Here is a 16,790-nt window from a genome sequence, read left to right as displayed (position 1 = left end):
CTGGGATTATTTCTTTGTGTTGTTCTCCTGCCTGGCAATGGGAGACAGGCTGCTACACAGAGCTTCCCTCTGATAACTGGGGGTGGAAAGACCAAATCACAAGGCTCCACTTACAGCAGCCTCCCACTCCCTCCAAGGAAGAAGAAAGGGGTCTGTATCCTGGGGCCATGCCCCTGCCAGCTGCCTGGCAGGACAGCTGCTGATCCCCTGCCCCGAGATCCCGTTTGTCTCATCTCCAGGCTGAGGCACCAGGAAGTGGGAACATCAGCTGCAGAGAAAAGAAGTAGATTGAGTTTTGCTTATGCTGTCTACTTTTCTTTCCTCCTTTGCTCTTCCCAATGACAATTTCACAGTCAGTATCCTCCCACAGCCTCAATGCCCTTAAGCCCAGAGATCTACTGGTCTGGCTCTCCTGACTCCCCGGATGCTGTCATCCAGATTCTCTTCTTCCTGAAGGAAAGTCCCTGGAGACCTTTACGAAGTCCCAACCCCCGCTCCAGGCTCCTCTTCTCCCTCTTTGGGTCTGCCTCTCTGTTACTCAGAGATTTATAACTTATGCAAATACATGTAGATGATTAGGCAAATGATTATGTAAATGATGCCTTTCCTTTTCTCCGTTCCCAGTTCTGGTAACACTAGGAGAAAGGAACAATAGTGATTAAATCCTGACATTCCAGACAAACATGGATAAACCTTGAGGGCATCATGCTAAGGGAAATAAGTCAGACACAGAAAGACAAATACTGTATGATCTCACTTACATGTGGAATCTAAAAAAACCAAACTCACAGAAGCAGAGAGTAGATTGATTGGTGGTTGCCAGGGGCTGGAGGGTGAGGGTGATCAAAGGATACAAACTTCAGTTATAAGATGAATAGATTCTGGGATCTAAAGTACAGCAAGGTGACTATAGTTAACAATACTGTACTATATACTTGAAAGTTACTAAGAGAATATATCTTGAATGTTCTTACTATACACACACAAAAGGTAATTATGTGAAGTGATGGATATCAACTAATATTATTGTGACAATCATTTTTTCAGATATACATAGATCATCACGTTGTACACCTTAAACTTATGTGACATTATATGTCTCTTATATCACAATAAAGCTGGAATAAATGATTAAAAGATGGGAAATAGGGGCGCCTGGGTGGCTCAGTCATTAAGCGTCTGCCTTCGGCTCAGGTCATGATCCCAGGGTCCTGGGATTGAGCCCCGCATCGGGCTCCCTGCTCAGCGGGAAGCCTGCTTCTCCCTCTCCCACTCCCCCTGCTTGTGTTCCCTCTCTCTCTCTCTGTGTCAAATAAATAAATAAAATCTTTAAAAAAAAAAAAAAGATGGGAAATAGAATCAATGCGTAAACAGTAAAGAAGCTGGAATTTTAATCTAGAAAATAAAAGGTAATGCTTTTTCACAACAAAATTTTTTTTCCACAGAGGATAAAATAAAGGAAGTCTTTGATCCTTAAATTTCCAAAAAAGCCTCAAATCCATAGCAAACTGTAGAATCTGACCACCTATACCCATTGCGTTTTCCCACTGAAAATGGTCTCTTAGGAAATGGTCAAGGGGACTAATTGCTGTGTTTTACCGTAGCTCATACTATTATATTTATGTATTATACACGGAAAAAATCCTGAATTTTCTGCCTAATAGAAACATAGAAAGAAACATAAATCCAACTGTTCAATTTCTATTTTAAAAACTCTTGCCCTTATTTTAAACAATAAAGCTGGCTTTTCATGAACCACAAGAATAAGTAACTGGGTTTTTAAGTTGAAATCGTATTATAATGCTCACTCTTGTGGATTGAACAACATCTACAATTCAGGAGGCCTGCTGAAGCTTCCAGGAAAGGTTTTTGGAAGCCAAGTACATGACGACTGCTGAAAATCTAATAATTTCAAATGCTGTTGCAGCTGAAATCCTATCTCCAATTTCCACCTACTCAGACTATTATTTATGAAACTGACCCACAACACATTCACACACAAGCTCTTGAAGCCCACAGAATGTTTTGCCTAAAGTTATAAAAACAAATGTTATTAGAAAACCATCCTTAAACATATGAATTATATCCTATTGCTTAGTTAAAAGTGAAACCCTAAATTGTATTTTTTTAGAAAACTTCTTAGCAGCACCATCTAGTGGGGAGTGCAGCAAAAAACCCAGTCTGAAGAGCTATTTCTTGGAATGATTTATTTAAATTTTACTTAATAAGGTTTGTTCCATCTTCCGACATAAGAGTCTAAATTATGAGATAGTCTTCAGGACCACTTGGATAATTGAAAATATAGTGATATAGCAAAACTTAGATTTTCTCCAACAGTTCAAATTTCAAATTTTCATATATTCTAATAACAAATATTCTAGAATTTTACATTTCTTTTTATGTAATGTTATTGTCTTAAATAAAGAGAATTTGTTAATTTTACCATAAAATGTCATTTGATTTTTAGTTCTTTTAAGCATTTTTAAATTTAAGTCACAAATTAGGAACAATTTTATTGGATCATGTGTTCTAAAGTTAGGGGTTGGGGGGCGCCTGGGTGGCTCAGTCAGTTCAGTGTCCAACTCTTGGTTTAGGCTCAGTTAATGATCTTGGGGTAATGGGATCAAGCCCAGAGCCCTGAGTTGGGCTCTGTGCTCAGTATGGAGTCTGCTTCGTCCTTCTCCCTCTCCCCGCCCCCCCCCCACCCCCACTGTGCTCACTCCAAAATAAATAAATAAAATCTTAAAAAAATAATAAAAATAAAGTTGGGGTGGGTAGACAAGGCAAGAGTTAGGTTACCAATGGAAATTTGGTTTTTACACCACCTTATGTTAAGCTGTGCTAGATACTTTTTAAACAGTTAATGAGCAATCTTTGTATCCAAAATGCTTGCTTTCCAGGAGCTTATATTTGGAGAGGGAGCAGAGAAAATAAGCAAAGGAACAAAGAAATATATAATATGTCAGATAGTAATTGGGCTATGGAGAAAATGCAGTGTCAAAGAGATAGGAAGCATAGGGGAAGGGAATTATTGCTATTGTATGTGGAATAGGCAGAGAAAGATCTAATAAGGTGACATTGAAACAGAAAAAAAAAAAAGAGAAGGAGCAACCTATGCAGATAGCTGAGGGAAGTGGGTTTCAGGTAGACAGAATAGGAAGTGCAAAGGCCCTGGGGTGGGAGCTTGCTTGACATATTCTGAGAACACCAAGGAGGCCAGGTTGGTTGGAACAGAATGAGCCAAGCAGAGAACTAGGAGAGCGGACAGAGAATATGGAGCTCTGTGGCATTGCAGAAAATCTCATTTTTATTCCAAATGAGATGGGAAACCACTGGAGAATTTTGAGTAGAAGAGTTGCTCTGGCAGGGGTGAGTTCAGTTAGAGCAACTGGCTGTTGTATCCATAAGGCCACAGTAAAACAAGGGCTGAAGCAAGGGGTCCAGTTAGGATGCTGTTGCCCTAGGTGAGAGATAACTATAGCTTGGCTCCAGGTGACAGCCGAGGAAGCAGTGATAAGTACTTGTATTCTGAGTATATTTGCAGGTAGAGCCACCAAGAATTGCTGATGGACTAGATATGGAGAGTGAGAAAGAGTCAGAAATGACCCTCAGGTTTATGATCTGAGTAAATGGCTGGATAGACTGCTACTTACTGAGAATGGGAAGGAAAAGCCTGTATGTGGGGGAGGGGGTTGACGGATAGCAAGAGCTCAATTTTAAACATGTTAAGTTCTGGACATCCATTGGACCTCCAAACGTAAATTTCCAAATAGACAAGACAAACAGGGGAGAGGTCCAGGCTAAAGGTGTGAATTTAGGAGTTTTCAGTGCGTAGATGATATTTAAAGTTGTGCAACTGAGATCACCAAGAGAGTAGGTGTACATAAACAAAAGAAGAGGTTTAAAGACTGAGCCCCAAGGCCTTCCAACATTTGGAGGTGAGGGAGATGAAGAACCAGCAGTGGAGACCAAGCAGGAGGCTAGTGAGGTGGAGGAAATCGAAAGAATGGTGGTATCTTGGAACTGGGTGAAGCAAGCTTTGTAAGGAAGAGGGAATGATCGATGACTCAAGTAGGATGAGAACCAGGACTGACCAATGGATTCAGCAACAGAAGAGCATTGGTGACTTTGACAAAGGCAGTATCGGTAGAGTGGTGGGGATACAAGCCTGACTGGAAGAGATTCAAGGTAGCACGAGAGGAAAACAATGGGAAACCAAGAGAATCATCAGTATAGAAGTTTTGCTATGAATGAAAGAAGTGTTGGTAGCTAGAAGGGGAGATAGGATCAAGATTTTTTAAGACAGGAGGAAGTTTTTTTTTTAATATACATTTTTAATGGAACAAATTATAGCTTGTTTATAGGCTGATTGGAAAGAAGCCTCAGAGAAAGGGAAATCGGAGCAGAAGAAAGGAAAGGATTGCTGGGAGAACGGATCTGAGTAGGTGAAAGGGGAGGGGATCTAGAGTCAAGTGGAGGAGTTGGGTTTTGACAGATAGCTCGTTCACAGAAATAGGAGGGAAGGCAGGATATATGAGCACAGATGCAGGGAAGTGGGTAGATGTGTTGATGGCTGCCTGTGGAAGCTCTCTTCTGACTGCTTCTATTTTCTCTGTGAAGGAAGCAAAGACATCAGCTGAGAAGGAGGATGGAGAAGGAAGTGATGGAAGGCAGAAGAATAGGAGGTCTGCAGAGTTAATGCACTGAAACCCACATCCTTCCACCGGACTGTATCACTAATAAAGGTGATATTAGGCACACATAGTTACTTCTGATTCACTCCTCAATTTATTCTGAAGCTGACTGGTGAAGCCATTCATTAGAGACCCCCTTTGAGGACCCTAAGAATTTAGGTCAAGAAGACAAAGGAATACTCAGAGAACATTTTGAGACTAGAGGAGATTCCGCTGACACAAATTGTGACTTGAGTCCCTTGAGGACTCAGGCGAAGGATTTGGAAAGCTGAGGGAGACTAGGCATCAGGTCAGGAGATGTACAGAGCGTATGGGGGTGAGAGTTCAGGGATGAAGTGAGAAATAGCTGGGAGTTTGGGCTTTTGGCAGTGAATGACCAAAACAGGGATAAGGTACGATGAGAGCAATGTGAAAACATGGCGAAGCTGTGTATGGATGCTGTGGTGCACTGCCCGGGTCCCGCCTTTCAGTGCCAAGACACTTGTTCCCTCAGCTCCTGGGAGTGTTGGCTGCTGGTAGAGGCCAGCGACCTGAATTTCTCCAAGGATATTGACCTCGGCTGAAAGTAGATGCCTTGTTCAAGGCCGTGCCTCGCTAGGGGCAACCCACATTCAGAAGCAAGGTGGGCATACAAAGCCCAACTCCTTTACCTCAAATTCAGGGGGCCTGACGAAGCTTTGCTGCACCTGCCTAGCAGTTCAACTCCTCCTTCGGTTCAGTCTTGCTTTCTTCACTCCTGTACAGGTATTGTTCCCAAGAGCACTCAGCAGCAGACCTTCTGCATGGAAATCTCTACTCCAGAGTCTCTTTCCTGGGGATCGTGGCCTATGACAGTTGCTAACAGAACTGGTCCCTGGAAGCAAACTCTAAAATGGGATTTTGGAGCTGCATTACAAACCAGGCAATTGGCAATGAAAACATCATCACTGGTGGAAAGTGGAATATCGAAAGCTTGTAGTGTGCTGTAATTGTGAAAAAGTTAAAACTTTCATCAGTGCAGGGCTCCACGCTGGGCATAGAGCCTACTTAAAAACAAAAAACAAAAAACAAAAAGACCAAACAACTTTCATCAGTGGAGAAGTTGAAGTGGGATACCCATAGAAGGTAATGAGGGCAATATCTCAGGCATTTGAGAGGTTTATAGGAAGTTGTAATTACATGGAGTCAGATGGCCATTGCTGGGGGGCCATTCTCTGTGCAGACAGAGAAACACAATTAAAGGTGTAAGGTCATTAATTACCAATGTAAGATGAACAGAGAATGTCAGAGGCCTCCCCTGGCAGCGTGTGGGAAACTCATCTACTGTAGTCACAGGGCAGAAAACACAGAGGATCAAGCCCAGGATTAAATTATAAGGGAAATGGAGTTCCAGAGAGGGTTAGTTTCTCATGGCAATTCTGCTTTGCCAAAGTTAGGGCTGTGATTGGGAAGAAGTGTGACCCTGTGACTTGGAATGGGGACATCTGGGTCAATGAATTTGAAAATATCAAATTCTGGGGAGGAGGCTCACTTCTCCTTGCTAAAGACCTGTGACTACTCAACCCTCCCCCCACTTGCTCTAAGACAAGTTAGAGGCTTCTGTTCTGCAGAACACATGCCTAGCTCAGGAAATATCTTCCCTCCTGGCCAGCAGAACAATAATTACAGTTAAGTCACAAGATAACCCGTTCAGGGCAGTGTTGAGACGAAGGAAGGAAACATTTTATATTCCCAAGGAGCTACAAGACTAGCCAACAGGTATCAGTAGAAACCAGGGAGTACATTTAGGAGTGTGCCAGATAAGGGTGGGGGGGCAGACATAAACTTTGGTAGAGAGAGCTGATTGATACGGAAGCACTCTCCATAATAGAGAATTTAGTGCGCAGGTAAAGACTCAGGACACATTAGTAATACACTGCTAAGTTGGCTCTTGGAGGCTTGGAGAAAATGACAGCATAATTAGTGAAGCAGAGACACCAGGACTGGTGGATGGCAGATGGTGGAAGAAGGAATCAAAAGACTCAAGAGAAGTGACTTGAGGTGAAAATATATATGGGCAATGGCAAATTGCCAAATGGTGGGATGGTTAGTTGGGGCCTAGAAGGAGAAGTATGGGAAGATAGGGGGCAGCAAAAACTGGGGAATTGAGGGATGGACCTATGGGAATGGGCACAAAGTGTGAAGAGCTGTGCGTCACATATTAATGTCATCCAGAAGACCTCTACCACAGAAGACGAATTAAACAAACAAGTAGGTAGAGTGGCCAGGCTGGCTGCCATCAATGAGCCAGTGCCCTTGACCGCCTTAGAGCAGGCACAAATAGCCTGTAAACAGAGTGGGTTGTAAGGATGGAGGTCATGCATGAGCCCGAAAGAATGGGCTCCTGCTCGCCAAGGCTAATGTAGCTGCTGAATGTACAGCTAGCCCCAGGCACTGTCCGATCCTGAGACCAACCAGCCACTTGGTGGTAAGCCAATACACTGGAAACTCTTCAGTCAGCAGATCAGCGATTCATCGTGCCTGGAATTGACATATAGTCCATGTGTGGGTTTTCCTTTCCTGACTGCAGGATTCACTTTCCACGGACTTAGAGAGCATCTGACCCAGTGACACGAGAGCCCACAGAATATTGCATCAGATCAAAGGACACACTTTAAAAACTAAGGTGGTGTGGAAGTGGGCATATGAGCATGGATTCCCTACTCCAATTGCATACGAAACCACCCAGAAGCTATTGGCCTTCCTAATAAAATAACAGAGTATCTCTTTGAAGTTAGCCCTGAGGTGCCAGCTTGGAGAGGATATCCTGTGAATATGGGTTACTGGTCCTCCAGGATGCAATTCACACCCCATACCAATAACTGTTATGTGATGCTATGTTTCTAAGAGGCAGAATTCAAGGTTATAGGGACCAAAGAGAGGAAGTAGAAGTGGCCCCACTTACCATTACTGCCAGTGACCCACTTGGAGAATCTTGCTTCCAGTAGCAGCAACTAACTCTCTGAGATCTAGAAGTCTGTTCCTGGAAGGGAAACGCTTCCACCAGGGACACAGTAAGAGCCTTTGTACACTGCATGTGCCACTCAGTCACTTCTGGATTCTTTGTGCCGAGGAAAGGAGTCACCACTCTGGCATGGGTAATTGCTCCCAATCACAGGAGGAGGCGGACTACAGATAAAACATCATCAAGGCTAAATGGAAAATTTGACAAACGTCATTTAATTAACAAGCTTGATCTTACGAGAGAATCCCATATTCGTCAGAGAATGCACATTCTCTTCTAGCACACCCAAGATATTCATAAAAATTAGTGATATGTGAGATCAAAAGAAATCTATTAGACCAATACCAAAGATCTGATAGAGTATATGCATCCAAACATTTCTGATCATGGAGCTTCATTGTCATAGTTTGGGTTCCCTGGGAAGCAGACTCTGAGATGGAGATTAAGAAGTGCTCTTGGGATTAACACCTGTGAACGAGAGAGGAGGAAGTGGGAATGAGCAGAGGGAGAGGTTGCATTTCAATGCAGTAGCAATGAAGACCCCAGGCCAATATCACTGGGAGCTCTAGAGCTGTCTGTCAGCCCTTCGGAGTTGGGGCAAGAGGACCAGGCACTTATACTCCTGCACTGAGCAGTCATTGGATGCAAGCTCCATTTGGAAGAAGATGCGACCTTAAGCAAGGCAATCCCCAAAGAGGGCCATTTTTCTGGCAGCATTGTTAGCAGCTAGGAAAATAAATCTCTCATTCCTAAAGGAGGATCTGGGTAAAGGATCACATAAATTTTAGTATACATCTCTAATATGTAGGATGTTTATAAATTGTATAATTTCACTATTATATTGATATATATGCACATTATAAAACACAATAAAATAGAGATTTATAAATGGGGGCACCTGGGTGGCTTGGTTGGTTAGGCATCCGACTCTTGATTTCAGCTCAGGTCTTGATCTCAGGGTCCTGAGTTCAAATCCCACATTGGGCTTCACACTGGGCTTGGGCCTACTTAAAAAAAAAAAGAAAGAAAAGAAATTTTTAAATGATGAGTTGATGAAATAAATAATGTTAAAATATTTTGCTAATAGGTGATGGTTTTGTCCTATTATTAACTAATATAAGACACAATACACACTTAGGGCAAGCTTCATCATGAATGGTAGATTATAAATCAATATTCCTAATAATCTTCTTGATAATTTCAAAGCTTTTTGGTCAACTTCTTGCTGGATCTGACTAAATAATTCTACTTTGTAATGCGCCTGACAAAAAGCTGGTATCAGACCTACCAGCTCTGCAATTTTCTTGTTGTTTACCTTTGTTTGTATTATTTGCATTATCTTCAATTGTGCTTTCTTTCAAGGAGTCTTTTGTGAGGGTTAATTTAGTTAGATTAAATAATTAAGTCTAAATATCCACTTATCCCAGCATACGTAATCTGCAATTTTTCTCAACATGCTGACAGCAAATGAAAGAGGGAGGAAGCCTCTCTGTATGTTGGAATTTGCCCTCTCCCTGCAGGATACTTCATTCCTGACGTATGCCTGTCTGAGATGCAACCTGGTGAGGCCAACAGTGTCCATATATACGTGAAATATTAATAAAGATTAATTTCTTATTTTTTAGACAAAGATAAGTAGCAATCATTTCTAATATTTTCTGCCTGTACCTCTATGAATCATCTTTTACACTTCTTTGGGTAAAGGTGCCCCATTTTGGAGATCTCTGATCTACTGAGCAGAAAGTTCCTGTACTTCAGATTTATCACCACCCTTCTGGTCAGTGCTGAGAGATATTATTTGTTTAATTCAAGATATCTTTTCTTGAATTATTCTTCTTTTCCTTCGTGCCATTGTTGACCACCTTTCCTTCCCATAATGCAAACTTTCTTTGGGTGTTTTTGTCTCTCATTAAGTAGGAGTCATCTGAGGTTCAAATAGGACTGTGAGACTAATTCCTCCTAAATATTGATTTAAAGCCCTATTCTCAGGTTCTCATTTGGCATCTCCATGAACTGCCTACAACAATTCTACATGAAACATAACATAAAAATTTATGAGCAATTCAATATCAAGTTGAAAATCACATCACACTGGCAAATTTTTTTTCTTGAAATAAGAAATCCTGTTTAATGAGACTGGATTCTTGAGCCTGCCTGTGCATCAGAATTACCTATGGCACTGAGAAAAACACAAACAAACAAAAACAAAAACCCACTGATTCCTGGGCCCTACCTGTGATAATTAAAGACCTACAATAACACTGGCTTACTTACACATGATAGGAATTGATTTCTCTCTCACATAAGTGGCTGTTGGAAGGCAGAGTGGCAACTCTGCTCCAGGAGGTCTTTGGGGGACCAAGCTCTTTACGGCCCTCCATTCTGCTATCCCTAAGGCATTACCTTTGTCCTCATGGCCCAGGATAGTGGTTGGACTCCAGCTGTCACATCTGTGTTCCAGGCAGCAAAATGGAAGAAGGGACAAAAAAGAAATGGGCAAAGGAAGCACATCAGATGACTTCTAAGGGAGGTTCCCCAAAGCTGCTATGTGATGCTTCTATATACATCCCATTGTCTAGATCTCAGTCACGTTCACAACTGGATGCAAGAGAAGCTGACAAATATATTGTGTATTTTGAGCAGCCTAATGCTCAGCTAAAAAAATTTGAGAAATGTATTACTACAGAAGAAGAAAAACATTGGGGGACAGCCAACAGTCTCTGCCAAAATGTACAAATTAACAACTGTCTGGGCCTTGGCAGATTCCGGGAATCCAAGTGCAGTGATGGTTTGGTTGGAGAAGGTTTTGCCCTACCTACCCTAAGGATTTCACATTATGGTTAGAATTAGCAACTGTTTCCTCTTAGAGAAGGTGGAATAACTGTAACCATAGTGAAAGAGATAGATTGCATCAGCTCTGCTCTTGTCACCTTATCAGATGCATTCAGGCACTCATTCTGCTAGGCTATTTTAAGTTTGGTGAAAGAGAATAAATAAATATTACAATTGAAATGTCCTGGAACACTTTAGACAAGAATTAAAAAGCCCTGTTCATCTCTTATGTTCCTCTTTGTCAGAATGCTAGAAAAAAAAAAGTACTAAGATGAACAGACAAGATGAAATCTTTGTAAAATTTTGGTCTCATTAGAGACACCAATCTAAAGGGAAACTTTCTTTTTGTCAGCTAACTTTTGGTTATAAAGATACTTATAGCAATAAACAGGAAAGAGTTTTTGACTTGAAAACAATACTGGGTGTTGCACAACTCTAGGGGGTGCTATTCACATTATTTTTATGTGAATGCCCACCTCTTGGAACACAGTATGAGTGGTGTCCTTCAGAGTTGTATAATGCTGCTGTCCTACGAGGAAGCAGTGCAACTTGTTTGTTAATCTCAAAATTATAAGCTGGCAAGATGAGCAGATGGCATTGATCATCTCAAGAATAGTCAAAGACTATTCTGTTCTTGCAGAAGGCTGTTTGTAGTCCAGAGAACTTCTTTTCTATTATTCTCATCAATGGCCACCAAGAAGGGTCAGCCAATCTAGTAAGCCTACAATATTTCTGATTTTTAGGTGTCTAAAGACAAATGTAAGACCCAAGAAATTTCAGGTTCCTAACTGCTGTGGGGTATGATTTGCATACACAATTCTGAAACATCATTAATCAGGGGAGTTTAGGATCCCACACTTTATCACTCTCATGCACACCTGTTCTTGCTGGAAGTGAATAAGTAGATAGCAACCACAGCTGCACGGTGGCTTTACTGATTTAAGGAACATCGTTAGTCTCATCTATAAAGCTGGAGAATTACGGCAAAGCTTCAAGAGTGCTTCTAATATATAGTTCTCGTCAGAGTCAATTACCATTAGAACACATTTTTAAAATGTCATTCTGAGGCTGTTTTTTTTTTTTTAAAAAAAAGACAGGCAGTTTTAAAGTTATCAATAACAACAACAAAAGAAGCCTTTGAAGCAAGTACATTTTCAAGGATGAAATAGAATATCCTGGACAGATTTCATCATATTATCCACTGTTGTATGTAGGACCCAAGAAATTTAAATTAGTTTTGCCTCTTTGATATAAAACAAGAATAAATGAACTCCTATTTCTTCTTCCCATATTATATAGAGAATATTAGTCCTTAAAACCTTTATTGGGTCACAGACACTTTTGAAAATATGACGTAAGACGTGGTACCTCTTCTAAGCAATATACTCATATACATATATACAAACATCAGCATCAGATTTCAGGGATTTTTGACTCACAAAATCTATTTATAGACACTCTAGTTTCAAAGGTCCACCCTAGAGGGTAGTGTAGGGTGAAAATGAGTTTTAAGAACTCAAAATAAAATCCACTCAGGGTCTAAAGAAGAAAAGGTGTGTGTGTGTGTGTGTGTGTGTGTGTGCGTGTGTGTGTGTGTGCGTGTGTGTGTGCGTGTGTGTGTGCGTGTGTGTGCAGGCGCATGCACAGGTCAGTCCTTTAACATTCATTTGAAGATAAGTCAATTTGCAGACAAAGTCACCACTTCCCAAATTTTTTTAAATTTTCTTTAATTTAAAGGACCAATTTATATAAAATCCAGCAATACACAATTTAAAAATGATTCTAAATTAAACTACAATTCAAGGCACACTCTAGAGTTTTTGTTTGTTTTTGTTTTTGATAATGGAAAACTTACACTATATTCATTCAAGATTCCTCTATCAGAACTTTTGCTAATTTTGCTTGGATTCACAGGTGAAAATACAGTGAAAATAGTTCATTTACATCACATTGGAGGACAAATTGAGCCCATTTGTTTATTTAATTATTTATTGACAATTCTGAGTTATAATTCACATACCATACGATTCGCCCATTTAAAATTATACAACTCAATGGTTTTTAGTAGATTCACAGAGTTATGTAACCATCACCACAGTAATTTCAGAACATCTTCATCAACCCAAAAAGAAACCTGTCCTCATTAGGTCCCTCCCCATTCCCTAGCTCCTAATGATTCCAGCCTTAGGCATCCTCTGATCTGCTTTCTGTCTTTATAGATTTGCCTATTTTATTTCACATAAATGTCCATACAACATATGGCCTTTTGTGATTGGTGTCTTTGATTTAGCATAATATTTTGAAGGCTCGTTATGTCATAGCATGTATCTATGCTTGCTTTATTTCGTTCTATGGCCAAATATTCTACCCTACGACTATTCCACACTTTGTTTATCCATTCATCTGTTGATGGAGCTTTAGGTTGTTTCCAGTTTGGGGCTATTATGAATAATACTGCTATAAACACTTGCGGACCAGTTTTTGTGTTGACCAGCCCCTCAACTTTTAACCCCACAAAAAAGTAAAAAGAGAAGAACTCTTATAACAAAACTATACAGAATCTGTTTTGCAGTAATTTCAGACTTTCCAAGATTCAACAATTTCCATACCCAGCATCACAGAGGCTCATCATGACAGAGAGACTGGCATCATGACTCTATCATAGAATCAGAGGAGGTTAGACATGTTTTCTAAGATAAGATCCCTTCCCACATGAAGTCAACAATTGCTACTTTCTGTTACTTCTCCATGCATAGAAAAGAATGATAGACATCCCCTGGTCCCCAGGAAGTTATCAACAAACATTACTGAGCCCCTTGCAAGCAGCAAGCACGACTGTGCACATGTAACTGCTCTGTGGACAGAAGTCATACGCCAAGTATGAGCTGCCAAGCTACTCTGAGTTCCCCATTCTAGTCTGAAGCACTTGACGCCCTCACTACTTCCCACCTGGGTTCTGCCTATAACATTAGCACTGTTATACCTTTGACACCCTGCCTTTCTTTCTGGTTACTCCTTCCGCCTCCCCGTGGGTGATGTTCCGTACTCACAGAGACCCTCCCTGCTGACTCGACCCTGCCAACTATCTCCACTCCACCTCTGAGACTATGGCCTAAGCTTCATCACAGCTTTCCCTGCTGAATTAATGCCCCTCTGGACTCTGGGTTTGCCAAGTGCTGGGCAAAATGCTCAGGAGGTGCACAGTGAATGTTTGTTGAGTAGAGGACCCGTAAGATTTCCTATCAGGGCCGTGTGTGTGAGGTGGAAAGGGGTCAGAATGAATTTGTGGCTTAGTGGCATTTATCAGTGATTAATTGTTGACATCTCCAATGATCAAAGCACTTGGAAACCTCAACTTAATCCTGAGTCTCTCTCCTTAGCTATTATGGTATTAATACAAGTTTATTCACTGGGATCAAAATGATTTTTCTGATAAAGACAGACTCAGAGGCATAGGAAGCACATTCCTAAAGATTTGACCCATTAGAATAATCAGACAGAAGACCCAAAGAGAAGGTTTAGCTGACCACTTATTTCTTTTGCTTTGTATTTCAGAGCAATCTTATTTTGGATCTTTGGATTTAATATCAATGAAATTCCATGAGGCATAACCTGGAAGGCTGAATCATAATCTACTGTTACGGGGTCCTGCTAAGCTTTGCCATTCTTTCAGAGGAGGGTTGCCCAGGGAAGCCAATTTTTTCAGATAGTCACAAGGCTCTAGTTGTGGAATATCAGGATTCTGCCTGTAATATTTTTGCAACTTCTCTAGCACTGTGGGCAACCCAACTGTGGAGGCGTAGAACATGGGCCCACCCCTGTGCCTTGGCCATCCATACCCATGTAAATAGACAACATCGATGTGCTCTGGAGTACCAGCCATCCCTTCTCCCAAGATACGGAATGCTTCATTGATGAGTGAATATAAGCAGCGCTCAAGGATCTCATCCTGACTAATGATACGTGCCTCAATGTGATACGTTTCTCTGTACCGTGACAGAAATTCAGAAAGCCAGGGGTCAGGTTTGTGAATCCTACCCAATGGCTTATCATATTGGTACCAACCCTTACCTGTCTTCTGGCCAAATCGTCCTGATTCACAGAGCATATCAGGAATTGGGCAATATCTCCCATTGCCTCGCTTTCGGGCAGGAGTTCCTAAAGGCAACATAGGTCCAGTAAGACCTTGCCCTTGTCGAGATTTCCAACCCACATCCAATCCAGCAAGATCTGACACTCTAAAAGGTCCCATTTTGAAACCAAACTCTTCCAGCACCTGATCGATCTCCTCTGGCTTACTGCCTTCTTCTAACAAGAAATACGTCTGATTGTAATAAGGCTTCAACATTCGATTGCCAACAAATCCAAAACAGTTACCTACAACTACTCCAATTTTTTTAATCTTTTTTGCTAAATTCATAACTGTGGCAATGGTAGTGGGGGAAGAGTACTGGCTGGGAATAATCTCTAACAACTTCATCACATGAGCTGGTGAGAAGAAGTGAGTGCCAATGACCAAGTGAGGGCGATGAGTGGAAGAAGCAATCTCATCAATGTCCAAGGCTGAAGTGTTGGTGCACAGAAAAGCTTCTGGCTTGCACACAGCTGACAGTTCAGCAAAGACCTGCTTCTTCAGGTTAATTTCCTCAAATACTGCTTCAATGACTAAATCCACACCACCAAGCTCCTTCATAGATGCAGTTAACCTGGGTTTTGGTCCTAACCAAGGGTGGCTGTTATGCTGCATTTTGGATGCTTCCTTTTCCAGGAGGGAGGTTATTATCTTATCGGCAGTCTCTAGCTGCTTCTTGTCCGAGTCCATAGCAATCACAGGGATCTTGGCCTTCGCAAGAGAAATGACAATGCCCCGGCCCATTGTTCCCAAGCCTGCAGATAAGAGTGAAGAAGAAAAAGAATGATTCAATGATATTGGGAACTGAAACATTACTCAGTAAATGGGAGGCTTCTGTGGCAATAGGACATTTAAAGAGATCAATTCAAGGAATACAAATGGATTGAATATTAGTTAAGATTAGGCACTGTGTTAAGTGCTCCAGAGGATGTGACATTGAGTAATATTCACGGACACGGACACACACACACACACACACACACACACTGTTAGAATTAATAAACAAGTTCAGCAGTGGTTGTATAATATAAGATCTATATACAAAAATCAATTGTATTTCTATATACAAGCAATGAACAATCAGAATATGAAGTTAAGAAAACAATTTTACTTATAATAGCATTAAAAAGAATAAAATACTTCAGAATAAATTTAAGAAAGAATTGTAAGACTTACACACTAAAAACCACAAAACATTGCTGAAATAAAGAAGACCTGATAAATAGAAAGACATCCCATGTTCATAGATCAGAAGACTTAATATTGTTAGTATGGCAATACTACACAAACTGATCTGCATCTCCAATGCAATCCCTACCAAAAGTTCAACTGGCTTTTTGCAGAAATTAACAAATTAAATTAAGCTGATCCTAAAATTCATACATAAATCAAGGAATCAAGAATAACCAAAACGATATTAAAAAAGAAGAACAAAGTTGGAGGATTCACTCTTCCCAATTTAAAAACTCATGACAAAGCTACAGTATTCAAGACAGTGTGGTATAAGGGTAGACCTATAGATCAATAATCTCATAACTTATGGCCAATTGATTTTTGACAAGGGTGCCAAGACAATTCAATATGGAAAGAACAGTCTTTTCAACAAATGATGCTGGGGCAACTGGATATCCACAGGCAAAAGAAATGATGCTGGACTCCTACTTCACACCATATACAAAAATTAATTCAAAATGGATCACAGACTGAAGTAACATCTAAAACCATAAAACTCTTATGAGTAAATCTCCATGATCTTGGATAAGGCAATGGTTTCTTTTTTTTTTAAATTTAACTCTTTTCTAAAATTTAAATTCAATTAATTAGCATATAATGTATTATTTGTTTCAGGGGTACAGGCCTGTGATTCATCAGTCTTATATAATACCCGGTGCTCATTACCACACATACCCTCCCCAATGTCCATCACCCAATTACTCCATCCCTCCCACCCTCCACCCCTCCAGCAACCCTCAGTTTGTTTCCTATGATTAAGAGTCTCTTATGGTTTATCTCCCTCTCTCGTTTTGTCTTGTTTCATTTTTTTCCTCTCTTCCCTTATAATCTTCTGCCTTGTTTCTTAAATTCTACATGTCAGTGAGATCATATGATAATTGTCTTTCTCTGATTGACTTATTTCACTTAGCATAAT

The 16,790-nt window shown here is 40.7% G+C and overlaps 1 protein-coding gene across 1 annotated transcript in view; it reads right to left on the bottom strand.

The window, feature by feature from the left end:
• Nucleotides 1-12,227: 12,227 nt before the first annotated feature.
• EHHADH (enoyl-CoA hydratase and 3-hydroxyacyl CoA dehydrogenase) overlaps nt 12,228-16,790 on the bottom strand; it is a 47,453-nt gene continuing 42,890 nt past the window's right edge. The window contains exon 7 of the mRNA XM_032406993.1: nt 12,228-15,396. Within this exon, the coding sequence (XP_032262884.1) occupies nt 14,135-15,396 (1,262 nt within the window). The 3' untranslated portion in view covers nt 12,228-14,134. The remainder of the gene's footprint in view (nt 15,397-16,790) is intronic.

The sequence above is a fragment of the Phoca vitulina genome, unplaced genomic scaffold (assembly GCF_004348235.1).
Source record: "Phoca vitulina isolate PV1807 unplaced genomic scaffold, GSC_HSeal_1.0 scaffold8, whole genome shotgun sequence".
NCBI lineage: Eukaryota > Metazoa > Chordata > Mammalia > Carnivora > Phocidae > Phoca > Phoca vitulina.
This window is presented reverse-complemented; position numbering and strand designations above follow the sequence as displayed.